This window comes from Lissotriton helveticus, chromosome 5_1, assembly GCF_964261635.1.
Source record: "Lissotriton helveticus chromosome 5_1, aLisHel1.1, whole genome shotgun sequence".
NCBI lineage: Eukaryota > Metazoa > Chordata > Amphibia > Caudata > Salamandridae > Lissotriton > Lissotriton helveticus.
The window spans coordinates 2121018970-2121033315 of NC_136065.1; the positions used below are offsets into that span (position 1 = coordinate 2121018970).

Genomic DNA, 14346 nt, shown 5'->3' on the forward strand with positions numbered 1-14346 from the left:
TTCAGTGAATTTTCAAGGTTTTGTAAATGCTAATTCCTAACTATATATGGTCTATAACCTATGGTTTTTTCAGTGAATTTTCAAGGTTTTGTAAATGCTAATTCCTAACTATATATGGTCTATAACCTATGGTTTTTTCAGTGAATATATATATATATATATATATATATATATATATATATATATATATATATACAGTAAAGCCATCTGACATGCTCCTGCAGAGCAAACTCTCCTGACAGACTCCTACAAAGTAGAGCCATCTCACCCGCTCCTGTAGAGCACACTTCTGACAGAATCTACGAAGTAGAGCCATCTGACACGCTCCTGTAGAGAAGACACTTCTGACAGACCCTACGAACTAGAGCCATCTGAGGCACACTCCTGTAGAGAAGCCTCTTCTGACAGACCCTACGAACTTGAGCCATCTGACATGCTCCTGCAGAACAGACTCTCCTGACAGATTCTACGAAGGAGAGCCATCGGACCTGCTCCTGTAGAGAAAGACCCTACGAACTAGAGCCATCTGACATGCTCCTGTAGAGAAGACACTTCTGACATACTCTACGAACTAGAGCCATCGAACATGCTCCTGTAGAGAAGACACTTCTGACAGACCCTGCGAACTAGAGCCATCTGGCACGCTCCTGTAGAGAATACTCTTCTGACAGACTCTACAAAATAGAGCCATCTGATATGGTCTTGTAGAGAAGACACTTCTGACAGACTCTACGATCTAGAGCCATTTGACACGCTCCTGTAGAGAAGACACTTCTGACAGACTCTACAAAGTAGAGCCATCTGACACGCTCCTGTAGAGAAGACACTTCTGACAGACCCTACAAACTAGAGCCATCTGACACGCTCCTGTAGAGAAGACTCTTCTGACTGACTCTACAAAGTAGAGCCATCTGACATGCTCCGACAGAACAGACTCTCCTGACAGACTTTACGAAGGAGAACCATCTGACCTGCTCCTGTAGAGAAGACACTTCTGACAGACTCTACGAACTAGAGCCATCTGACATGCTCCTGCAGAGAAGACTCTTCTGACAGACCCTACGAACTAGAGCCATCTGGCACGCTCCTGTAGAGAAGACTCTTCTGACAGACCCTACGAACTAGAGCCATCTGACACGCTCCTGTAGAGCACTCTCCTGACAGACCCTAGAAACTAGAGCCATCTGGCACACTCCTGTAGAGAAGACTCTTCTGACAGACCTTACGAACTAGAGCCATTTGACACGCTCCCGTAGAGAAGACACTTCTGACAGCCTCTACGAACTAGAGCCATCTGACACGCTCCTGCAGAGCACTCTCCTGACAGACCCTACGAACTAGAGCCATCTGACACGCTCCTGTATAGAAGACTCTTCTGACAGACCTTACAAACTAGAGCCATCTGACATGCTCCTGTAGAGAAGACTCTACGAACTAGAGCCATCTGACACGCTCCTGTAGAGAAGACTCTTCTGACAGACCCTACGAACTAGAGCCATCTGACACGCTCCTGTAGGGAAGACGCTTCTGACAGACTCTACGAACTAGAGCCATCTGACCTGCTCCTGTAGAGAAGACTCTTCTGACAGACTCCTACAAAGTAGAGCCATCTGACATGCTCCTGCAGAGAAGACTCTTCTGACAGACCCTACGAACTAGAGCCATCTGACACGCTCCTGTAGAGAAGACTCTTCTGACAGACTCTACGAACTAGAGCCATGTGACACGCTCCTGTAGAGAAGACTCTTCTGACAGATCCTATGAACTAGAGCCATCTGACACGCTCCTGTAGAGAAGACTCTTCTGACAGACCCTACGAACTAGAGCCATCTGACCTGCTCCTGTAGAGAAGACTCTTCTGACAGACCCTACGAACTAGAGCCATCTGACCTGCTCCTGTAGGGAAGACTCTTCTGACAGACCCTACGAACTAGTCATCTGGCACGCTCCTGTAGAGAAGACTCTTCTGACAGACCCTACGAACTAGAGCCATCTGACACGCTCCTGTAGAGAAGACTCTTCTGACAGACTCTACGAACTAGAGCCATCTGACACTCTCCTGTAGAGAAGACTCTTCTGACAGACCCTACGAACTAGAGCCATCTGACCTGCTCCTGTAGAGAAGACTCTTCTGACAGACCCTACGAACTAGAGCCATCTGACCTGCTCCTGTAGAGAAGACTCTTCTGACAGACTCTACGAACTAGAGCCATCTGACACGCTCCTGTGGAGAAGACTCTTCTGACAGACTCTACGAACTAGAGCCATCTGGCACGCTCCTGTAGAGAAGACTCTTCTGACAGACCCTACGAACTAGAGCCATCTGACACGCTCCTGTAGAGAAGACTCTTCTGACAGACTCTACGAACTAGAGCCATCTGACACGCTCCTGTAGAGAAGACACTTCTGACAGACCCTACGAACTAGAGCCATCTGACACGCTCCTGTAGAGAAGACTCTTCTGACAGACCCTACGAACTAGAGCCGTCTGACACGATCCTGTAGAGAAGACTCTTCTGACAGACTCTACGAACTAGAGCCATCTGACACGCTCCTGTGGAGAAGACTCTTCTGACAGACTCTACGAACTAGAGCCATCTGGCACGCTCCTGTAGAGAAGACTCTTCTGACAGACCCTACGAACTAGAGCCATCTGACACGCTCCTGTAGAGAAGACTCTTCTGACAGACTCTACGAACTAGAGCCATGTGACACGCTCCTGTAGAGAAGACTCTTCTGACAGATCCTATGAACTAGAGCCATCTGACACGCTCCTGTAGAGCAGACTCTTCTGACAGACCCTACGAACTAGAGCCATCTGACCTGCTCCTGTAGAGAAGACTCTTCTGACAGACCCTACGAACTAGAGCCATCTGACCTGCTCCTGTAGGGAAGACTCTTCTGACAGACCCTACGAACTAGTCATCTGGCACGCTCCTGTAGAGAAGACTCTTCTGACAGACCTTACGAACTAGAGCCATCTGACACGCTCCTGTAGAGAAGACTCTTCTGACAGACTCTACGAACTAGAGCCATCTGACACTCTCCTGTAGAGAAGACTCTTCTGACAGACCCTACGAACTAGAGCCATCTGACCTGCTCCTGTAGAGAAGACTCTTCTGACAGACCCTACGAACTAGAGCCATCTGACCTGCTCCTGTAGAGAAGACTCTTCTGACAGACTCTACGAACTAGAGCCATCTGACACGCTCCTGTGGAGAAGACTCTTCTGACAGACTCTACGAACTAGAGCCATCTGGCACGCTCCTGTAGAGAAGACTCTTCTGACAGACCCTACGAACTAGAGCCATCTGACACGCTCCTGTAGAGAAGACTCTTCTGACAGACTCTACGAACTAGAGCCATCTGACACGCTCCTGTAGAGAAGACACTTCTGACAGACCCTACGAACTAGAGCCATCTGACACGCTCCTGTAGAGAAGACTCTTCTGACAGACCCTACGAACTAGAGCCGTCTGACACGCTCCTGTAGAGAAGACTCTTCTGACAGACCCTACGAACTAGAGCCATCTGACACGCTCCTGTGGAGAAGACTCTTCTGACAGACTCTACGAACTAGAGCCATCTGGCACGCTCCTGTAGAGAAGACTCTTCTGACAGACCCTACGAACTAGAGCCGTCTGACACGCTCCTGTAGAGAAGACTCTTCTGACAGACCCTACGAACTAGAGCCATCTGACCTGCTCCTGTAGAGAAGACTCTTCTGACAGACCCTACGAACTAGAGCCATCTGACCTGCTCCTGTAGAGAAGACTCTTCTGACAGACTCTACGAACTAGAGCCATCTGACACGCTCCTGTGGAGAAGACTCTTCTGACAGACTCTACGAACTAGAGCCATCTGGCACGCTCCTGTAGAGAAGACTCTTCTGACAGACCCTACGAACTAGAGCCATCTGACACGCTCCTGTAGAGAAGACTCTTCTGACAGACTCTACGAACTAGAGCCATCTGTCACGCTCCTGTAGAGAAGACACTTCTGACAGACTCTACGAACTAGAGCCATCTGACACGCTCCTGTAGAGAAGACACTTCTGACAGACTCTACGAACTAGAGCCATCTGACCTGCTCCTGTGGAGAAGACTCTTCTGACAGACTCTACGAACTAGAGCCATCTGGCACGCTCCTGTAGAGAAGACTCTTCTGACAGACCCTACGAACTAGAGCCATCTGACCTGCTCCTATAGAGAAGACTCTTCTGACAGATCCTATGAACTAGAGCCATCTGACCTGCTCCTATAGAGAAGACTCTTCTGACAGATCCTATGAACTAGAGCCATCTGACCTGCTCCTGTAGGGAAGACTCTTCTGACAGACCCTACGAACTAGAGCCATCTGACACGCTCCTGTAGAGAAGACTCTTCTGACAGACTCTACGAACTAGAGCCATCTGACACTCTCCTGTAGAGAAGACTCTTCTGACAGACCCTACGAACTAGAGCCATCTGACCTGCTCCTATAGAGAAGACTCTTCTGACAGATCCTATGAACTAGAGCCATCTGACCTGCTCCTATAGAGAAGACTCTTCTGACAGATCCTATGAACTAGAGCCATCTGACATGCTCCTACAGAACAGACTCTCCTGACAGACTCCTACAAAGTAGAGCCATTTGACAGGGTCTTATAGGGCCTACGCTCTTGACAGACCCTACAAAGTAGAGCCCTCTGACACGCTCCTGTAGAGAAGACTCTTCTGACAGACTCTACGAACTAGAGCCATCTGGCATGCTCCTGTAGAGAAGACTCTTCTGACAGACTCTACGAACTAGAGCCATCTGACACGCTCCTGTAGAGAAGACTCTTCTGACAGACCCTACGAACTAGAGCCGTCTGACACGCTCCTGTAGAGAAGACTCTTCTGACAGACTCTACGAACTAGAGCCATCTGACCTGCTCCTGTAGGGAAGACTCTTCTGACAGACCCTACGAACTAGTCATCTGGCACGCTCCTGTAGAGAAGACTCTTCTGACAGACCTTACGAACTAGAGCCATCTGACACGCTCCTGTAGAGAAGACTCTTCTGACAGACTCTACGAACTAGAGCCATCTGACACTCTCCTGTAGAGAAGACTCTTCTGACAGACCCTACGAACTAGAGCCATCTGACCTGCTCCTGTAGAGAAGACTCTTCTGACAGACCCTACGAACTAGAGCCATCTGACCTGCTCCTGTAGAGAAGACTCTTCTGACAGACTCTACGAACTAGAGCCATCTGACACGCTCCTGTGGAGAAGACTCTTCTGACAGACTCTACGAACTAGAGCCATCTGGCACGCTCCTGTAGAGAAGACTCTTCTGACAGACCCTACGAACTAGAGCCATCTGACACGCTCCTGTAGAGAAGACTCTTCTGACAGACTCTACGAACTAGAGCCATCTGACACGCTCCTGTAGAGAAGACACTTCTGACAGACCCTACGAACTAGAGCCATCTGACACGCTCCTGTAGAGAAGACTCTTCTGACAGACCCTACGAACTAGAGCCGTCTGACACGCTCCTGTAGAGAAGACTCTTCTGACAGACCCTACGAACTAGAGCCATCTGACACGCTCCTGTGGAGAAGACTCTTCTGACAGACTCTACGAACTAGAGCCATCTGGCACGCTCCTGTAGAGAAGACTCTTCTGACAGACCCTACGAACTAGAGCCGTCTGACACGCTCCTGTAGAGAAGACTCTTCTGACAGACCCTACGAACTAGAGCCATCTGACCTGCTCCTGTAGAGAAGACTCTTCTGACAGACCCTACGAACTAGAGCCATCTGACCTGCTCCTGTAGAGAAGACTCTTCTGACAGACTCTACGAACTAGAGCCATCTGACACGCTCCTGTGGAGAAGACTCTTCTGACAGACTCTACGAACTAGAGCCATCTGGCACGCTCCTGTAGAGAAGACTCTTCTGACAGACCCTACGAACTAGAGCCATCTGACACGCTCCTGTAGAGAAGACTCTTCTGACAGACTCTACGAACTAGAGCCATCTGTCACGCTCCTGTAGAGAAGACACTTCTGACAGACTCTACGAACTAGAGCCATCTGACACGCTCCTGTAGAGAAGACACTTCTGACAGACTCTACGAACTAGAGCCATCTGACCTGCTCCTGTAGAGAAGACTCTTCTGACAGACCCTACGAACTAGAGCCATCTGACACGCTCCTGTGGAGAAGACTCTTCTGACAGACTCTACGAACTAGAGCCATCTGGCACGCTCCTGTAGAGAAGACTCTTCTGACAGACCCTACGAACTAGAGCCATCTGACCTGCTCCTATAGAGAAGACTCTTCTGACAGATCCTATGAACTAGAGCCATCTGACCTGCTCCTATAGAGAAGACTCTTCTGACAGATCCTATGAACTAGAGCCATCTGACCTGCTCCTGTAGGGAAGACTCTTCTGACAGACCCTACGAACTAGAGCCATCTGACACGCTCCTGTAGAGAAGACTCTTCTGACAGACTCTACGAACTAGAGCCATCTGACACTCTCCTGTAGAGAAGACTCTTCTGACAGACCCTACGAACTAGAGCCATCTGACCTGCTCCTATAGAGAAGACTCTTCTGACAGATCCTATGAACTAGAGCCATCTGACCTGCTCCTATAGAGAAGACTCTTCTGACAGATCCTATGAACTAGAGCCATCTGACATGCTCCTACAGAACAGACTCTCCTGACAGACTCCTACAAAGTAGAGCCATTTGACAGGGTCTTATAGGGCCTACGCTCTTGACAGACCCTACAAAGTAGAGCCCTCTGACACGCTCCTGTAGAGAAGACTCTTCTGACAGACTCTACGAACTAGAGCCATCTGGCATGCTCCTGTAGAGAAGACTCTTCTGACAGACTCTACGAACTAGAGCCATCTGACACGCTCCTGTAGAGAAGACTCTTCTGACAGACCCTACGAACTAGAGCCGTCTGACACGCTCCTGTAGAGAAGACTCTTCTGACAGACTCTACGAACTAGAGCCATCTGACACGCTCCTGTAGAGAAGACTCTTCTGACAGACTCTACGAACTAGAGCCATCTGACACGCTCCTGTAGAGAAGACACTTCTGACAGACTCTACGAACTAGAGCCATCTGACACGCTCCTGTAGAGAAGACACTTCTGACAGACTCTACGAACTAGAGCCATCTGACACGCTCCTGTAGAGAAGACACTTCTGACAGACTCTACGAACTAGAGCCATCTGACCTGCTCCTGTAGAGAAGACTCTTCTGACAGACCCTACGAACTATAGCCATCTGACACGCTCCTGTGGAGAAGACTCTTCTGACAGACTCTACGAACTAGAGCCATCTGGCACGCTCCTGTAGAGAAGACTCTTCTGACAGACCCTACGAACTAGAGCCATCTGACCTGCTCCTATAGAGAAGACTCTTCTGACAGATCCTATGAACTAGAGCCATCTGACCTGCTCCTATAGAGAAGACTCTTCTGACAGATCCTATGAACTAGAGCCATCTGACCTGCTCCTGTAGGGAAGACTCTTCTGACAGACCCTACGAACTAGAGCCATCTGACACGCTCCTGTAGAGAAGACTCTTCTGACAGACTCTACGAACTAGAGCCATCTGACACTCTCCTGTAGAGAAGACTCTTCTGACAGACCCTACGAACTAGAGCCATCTGACCTGCTCCTATAGAGAAGACTCTTCTGACAGATCCTATGAACTAGAGCCATCTGACATGCTCCTACAGAACAGACTCTCCTGACAGACTCCTACAAAGTAGAGCCATTTGACAGGGTCTTATAGGGCCTACGCTCTTGACAGACCCTACAAAGTACAGCCCTCTGACACGCTCCTGCAGAGCAGACACTCCTGACAGACTCTGCCTCGCTCCTGTAGAGACGACTCTTCTGACAGACACCGACACTTCAGACGGAAGCTCCCGGGGGTAGGGCGCCCCCCTGCGCTGGGGCGGTCCCCAGAGAGGGCTCTGTAGGGTGGGCTCATCATCCGCGGAGCCTGGGGGGTGGGGGTTGATCAGACGGCGGCACACCCGCCGTACCTTCCGTAGATGGAGCCAGTGCTGGGTGTCTGCGCCAAGCCCCGCCTCACGATCACTCGGGTTGTGCCGGGCATTCCCTCCCCGCACCTCCTCGGCAGGTGGGCCTCCATCCCCCACCCCTCATGGCCCTTGCGGACAGGAGCGTCTGCACCCACTCCCAGGGGATCCCCTCTCCTTACCGGATCCCCTGTGCACGATCCCTGCTTCGGAAGAGACTCGCAGCCTGTAATGAGATGGATCCCCCTACCCCGGCTCGATGTCCTCTCGCCCTGCCTGGCGTTGCCTTCCCGGCTCCCTTGTGAGATCCTCTCCCCCACACATCATAGACCGGGGATCGAGCGATCCACCGTGGAAGGGATTCCTTTCACTAAGAGATCAGCGCGTCCCCTGTGTGAAGCCCTCGCTGTTGGTTCGGGGATTCCCTCCCGCACTCTGCGCGGTGCCCACCGCCGCCCCTCTGCCTCCGTCCCCGTGCAGGTGCTGCCGGCACAGGTCGGGGGCTCCTGGCAGGCGCCTGTGCGGGGGTCCCTCGGCCGACCGCCCGCCCTCCCCGCCGGTGTTGATGTCAGTGCCCCGGTCATAGAGGCGGATATTGACGAGGCTGCTGGAAAGTGCTGAGCGGCGCTGAGCGCAGACACCCCGCGCAGGAGGGAAGCGAGCCGGCTCTGTGAGCACAGCCAGCCCCGGCCACCGAGGGAGCCGCCAGCCCGGGCCACCGCGGAGCCCGTCCCCACTGAGAGCCGCAGCCGCATCCAGCCACAGCCGGCGCACCTGCAGCACGGACGCCGGGACCTGGACCGCGGGTCTGCTGCAGCGCCTGCCCCCGCCCCGGGTCCCTGGAGCCCGCACCCAAAGCCCCCAGCGGCTGCGGAGCAGCGCCGGGCCACTGCGGGCAGCACAGCACCCGCAGGACTCCGGCAGGACATGCTATGATCCCTGGCGGGCTGCGCGGAGCCTGTTCGACCCCCAAGCAGCAGAGGAGGCCGGCGCGTGGGGGCTCCCCAGATTCAGCCCCCTTGACATGGAGGAGCGCTTTCCTCTATGGCTCTGAACACGGACTCGAACGATGAGAACAGTTACATCCGGGAGGAGGTGTCGTCCCTGGCCGGCCTGGACGAATGCGAGCAGCACGAGCGGCAGCACTACGACCTGTCCATGCAGCACCGGCCCCCGGACTGCATGAACTTGCTGGAGATCGCGCTGGTGCTGAACACCATGGGCTGCCTGCAGAGCCTGGGCTGCAACAAGTCCAAGGTCTTCCGGGACAGCATCGTGGTGTCCGAGCTGTCCGCCTCCATCGACGCCATCCCCACCAGCATCGACGAGTCCTCGGCCGTGGTGCTGCGCTACCGGACGCCCCACTTCCGGGCCTCGGCGCAGGTCTCCGTGCCGCCCGTGCACGCCAAGGAGACGTGGATCGTGGGCTGGATCCAAGCCTGCAACCACATGGAGTTCTTCAACCAGTACGGAGAGCAGGGCATGTGAGTACCGGCGGGGTGCGGGGGTGAGGACGAGTGTGAATGCTGCAGTGCGTGAGTGAGGGGCACGTGCACCGTCTCACCTGTAAGGAGGTGTGAGTACCCATGCACGTACAATCACACGCCCGTCCCCTGCAGGGAGCATTGGTGCGTGATCTTTGCGAGAGGTGATCGGAGTTGCTGCACGTGCTTTGAATGAGCATCGCAGGACGCGCCCTTGGTAGGGGTTGTGAGCATGTGGTGTATCGGTGGACTGAGGTACCGCTGCAAGCGCCTATGGATTGTGAGCTTTGCTGGATGTGCGTTTATGCTGGGACTTGCGAGTACTGCTGAGCATTGCTGCATGTCCTTCTGTGAGGGCACGGACTCTTGTGCACGTGCGTTAGCAGCACTGAGTACTGCTGCACGCCCCTGAGCGTGCGTTTATGCTGGGACACAAGAGTTCTGCTGCATGTGCTGCAGCACGGATCTGCAGCTGGCGCCCTGCGCGGCTGTCAGCAGTGCTGCATGTCCTTCTGTGAGGGCATGGACTCTTGTGCACGTGCGTTAGCAGCAGGCGGCGAGCACTGTGGGGTCTGAGCATACCTGGATGTGCGTTTATGCTGGGACACAAGAGTTCTGCTGCTTGTGCTGCAGCACGGATCTGCAGCAGGCGCCGTGAGCGGCTGTGAGCAGTGCTGCATGTCCTTCTGTGAGGGCATGGACTCTAGTGCACGTGCGTTAGCAGCAGGCGTGTGTCTGAGCATTCCTGGATGTGCGTTCATGCTGGGACACAAGAGTTCTGCTGCATGTGCTGCAGCACGGATCTGCAGCAGGCGCCCCGAGCGGCTGTGAGCAGTGCTGCATGTCCTTCTGTGAGGGCATGGACTCTTGTGCACGTGCGTTAGCAGCAGGCGTGTGTCTGAGCATCCCTGGATGTGCGTTCATGCTGGGACACAAGAGTTCTGCTGCATGTGCTGCAGCACGGATGTGCAGCAGGCGCCCTGAGCGGCTGTGAGCAGTGCTGCATGTCCTTCTGTGAGGGCACGGACTCTTGTGCACGTGCGTTAGCAGCACTGAGTACTGCTGCACGCCCCTGAGCGTGCGTTTATGCTGGGACACAAGAGTTCTGCTGCTTGTGCTGCAGCACGGATCTGCAGCAGGCGCCGTGAGCGGCTGTGAGCAGTGCTGCATGTCCTTCTGTGAGGGCACGGACTCTTGTGCACGTGCGTTAGCAGCACTGAGTACTGCTGCACGCCCCTGAGCGTGCGTTTATGCTGGGACACAAGAGTTCTGCTGCTTGTGCTGCAGCACGGATCTGCAGCAGGCGCCGTGAGCGGCTGTGAGCAGTGCTGCATGTCCTTCTGTGAGGGCACGGACTCTTGTGCACGTGCGTTAGCAGCACTGAGTACTGCTGCACGCCCCTGAGCGTGCGTTTATGCTGGGACACAAGAGTTCTGCTGCTTGTGCTGCAGCACGGATCTGCAGCTGGCGCCCTGCGCGGCTGTCAGCAGTGCTGCATGTCCTTCCGTGGGGCATGGAGTCTAGTGGCAGAGACAGACACTGCTGCAAGCGCCTTGATATGGCGATTAGAGTCTTAGGTATGGCTTCTAATGCTTGTATACGGGGATTGGTGGACGCACCGTCATATGGGATGATGTGCTGCAGGGGCTTTGAGATGTCGGCATGGAGAGGGATCATGCTGCATGTGTGTTGGAACTAAGGACGCCCTGCGAGGTGAGAGGGTCCGGGGGGTCTCGCTGCTTGGAGCAGTGGGGAGGAGAGATACTAACTGCATGTGCTTTGGGACAGAGCACACCATGTGGGATGAGCGTTTGCTGCAGGATCTTAGCTGCCAGGGGCAGTGGAGAGTAGTCATAGTACACGCGCCATGTGGGGTGACAGGGTGCTGGGGGTCTCCCTGCTAGGGGCAGTGGAGAGCGGGCATACTGCATGTCTTTTGTGACAGAGGACGCCATGTGGGGTGACAGGGTGCTGGGGGTCTCCCTGCTAGGGACAGTGAAGAGGGGTCATACATGTGCTTTGGGACAGAGGACGCCATGTGGGGTGACAGGGTGCTGGGGGTCTCCCTGCTAGGGACAGTGAAGAGGGGTCATACATGTGCTTTGGGACAGAGGACGCCATGTGGGGTGACAGGGTGCTGGGGGTCTCGCTGCTAGGGACAGTGAAGAGGGGTCATACATGTGCTTTGGGACAGAGGACGCCATGTGGGGTGACAGGGTGCTGGGGGTCTCGCTGCTAGGGACAGTGAAGAGGGGTCATACATGTGCTTTGGGACAGAGGACGCCATGTGGGGTGACAGGGTGCTGGGGGTCTCGCTGCTAGGGACAGTGAAGAGGGGTCATACATGTGCTTTGGGACAGAGGACGCCATGTGGGGTGACAGGGTGCTGGGGGTCTCGCTGCTAGGGACAGTGAAGAGGGGTCATACATGTGCTTTGGGACAGAGGACGCCATGTGGGGTGACAGGGTGCTGGGGGTCTCGCTGCTAGGGACAGTGAAGAGGGGTCATACATGTGCTTTGGGACAGAGGACGCCATGTGGGGTGACAGGGTGCTGGGGGTCTCGCTGCTAGGGACAGTGAAGAGGGGTCATACATGTGCTTTGGGACAGAGGACGCCATGTGGGGTGACAGGGTGCTGGGGGTCTCGCTGCTAGGGACAGTGAAGAGGGGTCATACATGTGCTTTGGGACAGAGGACGCCATGTGGGGTGACAGGGTGCTGGGGGTCTCGCTGCTAGGGACAGTGAAGAGGGGTCATACATGTGCTTTGGGACAGAGGACGCCATGTGGGATGAGAGGGTGCTGGGGGTCTCGCTGCTAGGGGCAGTGGAGAGGGATCGTACTGTGAACGCTTTGGGACAGAGGACACCATGTGAGATGAGAGGGGGCTGCGGGCTATCGCTGCTACGGGCAGTGGAGAGGGGTCATAGTACATGTGCTTTGGGACAGTTGAAGACATGTAGGATGAGAGGGGGCTGTGGGGTCTTGCTGCTGGGGCAGTGGAGAGAGGTCATAGTACATGTGCTTTGGGACAGAGGAAGCCATGTGTGTGAGAGGGCTGCAAGGTATCGCTGCTCGTGGCCCTGAAGAGGGGTCATACATGTGCTTTGGGACAGAGGTCACTATGTGCGATGAGACCCCCGACTTCGGTCCCAGGATCGCACTCTCCCCTGCAGCTCCGCTGTGCTCTGCATCACCTGACAGCCCACGTTGCAGCGTTCGAATCTACCCTGATTCTGGTCTTGTCATTTTATCGCTCAATGCCTCCTAAATTCATGTATTGTGCCTGTCTGTTGTTTAACTTCTTGCATTGTGCCTCACTGTTGTTGGTCTTTTTTTCCCCATTTCCCCTATGTTTTCCCTATGTTTTCCCGCGTTCCCACTGCCACGTTCACCCGTCCCCCTGACTGCCCGCTCCCGCCTCCCAGCTACACGTCCCTCCCCCTTTCCTACATAATAACGGTGCTGCGCGGGCACGCCGAAGGCGCGCCTAAGACAAGCCCGTCTGTGCCCGACCGCAGCCAGCGCCAGGAACACTGGATCTCTGGGACCCCGCCGATACGACTCCGCAGCACTTTACGCACTCAACCCCGGAAGACACACTGACTGCAAAAGGTCAACGTGCGCTCCTCCACCGACATGCCGAAGAGATCTGGGACTTGTTCGACACCCTCTCGCCCGAAGGTCCCCTTCTTCACTGAAACCTGGACCAATGCCACCTCCGGCCCTGACATCACCATTGCCATCCCTGACGGCTACAAGATCCAGCGAAAGAACCGGCCCCACCGCCCAGGAGAAGGACTCGCCATTGCACACAAGACCCCCCTCCTACTTTCCACATCCAGCACAAGTGACCCCCACTCCAACACAGAACACCTCCCCTTCCAGATCCAGACCAGCCCAGGACCACGCTACGCGGCACCCTCATCTACAGACCACCGGGACCTAGCACCCAGTCCGCAACTACCATTGTCGAACTCGACGCACCCCACGCCATCACCTCCACGGACTACATCCTACTCCACCTCGACAACTGCGACGACCCCGACTCCACCACTCTTCTCGACAACCTCGGACTGAAGCAGCTGGTCATCACACCCACGCCCAAGGCAGGACACACCCTTGACCCTATATTCGCGGGTGGGACCAACATCCGCTTTAGCCACACCACCCAGCCCTTCTGGATGTACCACCACTGCACCCAAGCCTCCCCCACACCCGCCACAAAGGAACTGGAGCAAGGACTCTGAGGAACTCCTCAACACAACCCTCCTCCAAACTCCCCCCAACACCTCGACCGACACCAACTCCACAGCCAGGGAACGACACCACTGGATCTCCTGCTGTGACGAAAAACTTGTACCCCTCTACCACCCTGCCAAACAACGCCCCATGAAGGCTGTCTGATTCACCACAGAACTACAAGAAGCCAGACGCTCTTGCAGACGCCTAGAGAAAACCTGGCGAAACCATAAAACTACGGAAACACGAAACAATCACAAGAGCGCCCTGAAGGAATACAACCAGCGCATAAGAGACACCAAACGAACCTTCATAAGAGACAAAGTCCAGACCAACGCAACCAATGCCAAGGAACTGTTCAACGTCATACAGCAATTGCCAAACCACCCAGCGAAGCCACGGACATCACACCTTCCTTAAAATCACTGCGACAAGCTCAGTTCCTACTTCCATCTGAAGATCAAGGTCCTCTACGACAACTTCAATGAACAGACGCTGGATATCACCCCCCCCCCCCCCCATCGCTGCCGATAAGCCATCCATCCATCATGACCTGGAATCCCGCCACCATTGAACACATCACC

The 14346-nt window shown here is 54.4% G+C and overlaps 1 protein-coding gene across 10 annotated transcripts in view; it reads left to right on the forward strand.

Annotated features, from left to right (window-relative positions):
* The window catches only part of FAM78A (family with sequence similarity 78 member A), a 984894-nt gene that overhangs the window by 186065 nt on the left and 784483 nt on the right, over positions 1–14346 (forward strand). The window contains exon 1 of one of the 10 annotated variants that reach the window (XM_078646201.1): positions 8158–9521. The exons of the other annotated variants lie outside the window; for them this stretch is intronic. Within the exon in view, the coding sequence (XP_078502327.1) occupies positions 9082–9521 (440 nt within the window). The 5' untranslated portion in view covers positions 8158–9081. Of the gene's footprint in view, positions 1–8157; positions 9522–14346 lie in introns of those variants that run through there. 10 annotated transcript variants of the gene reach the window in all.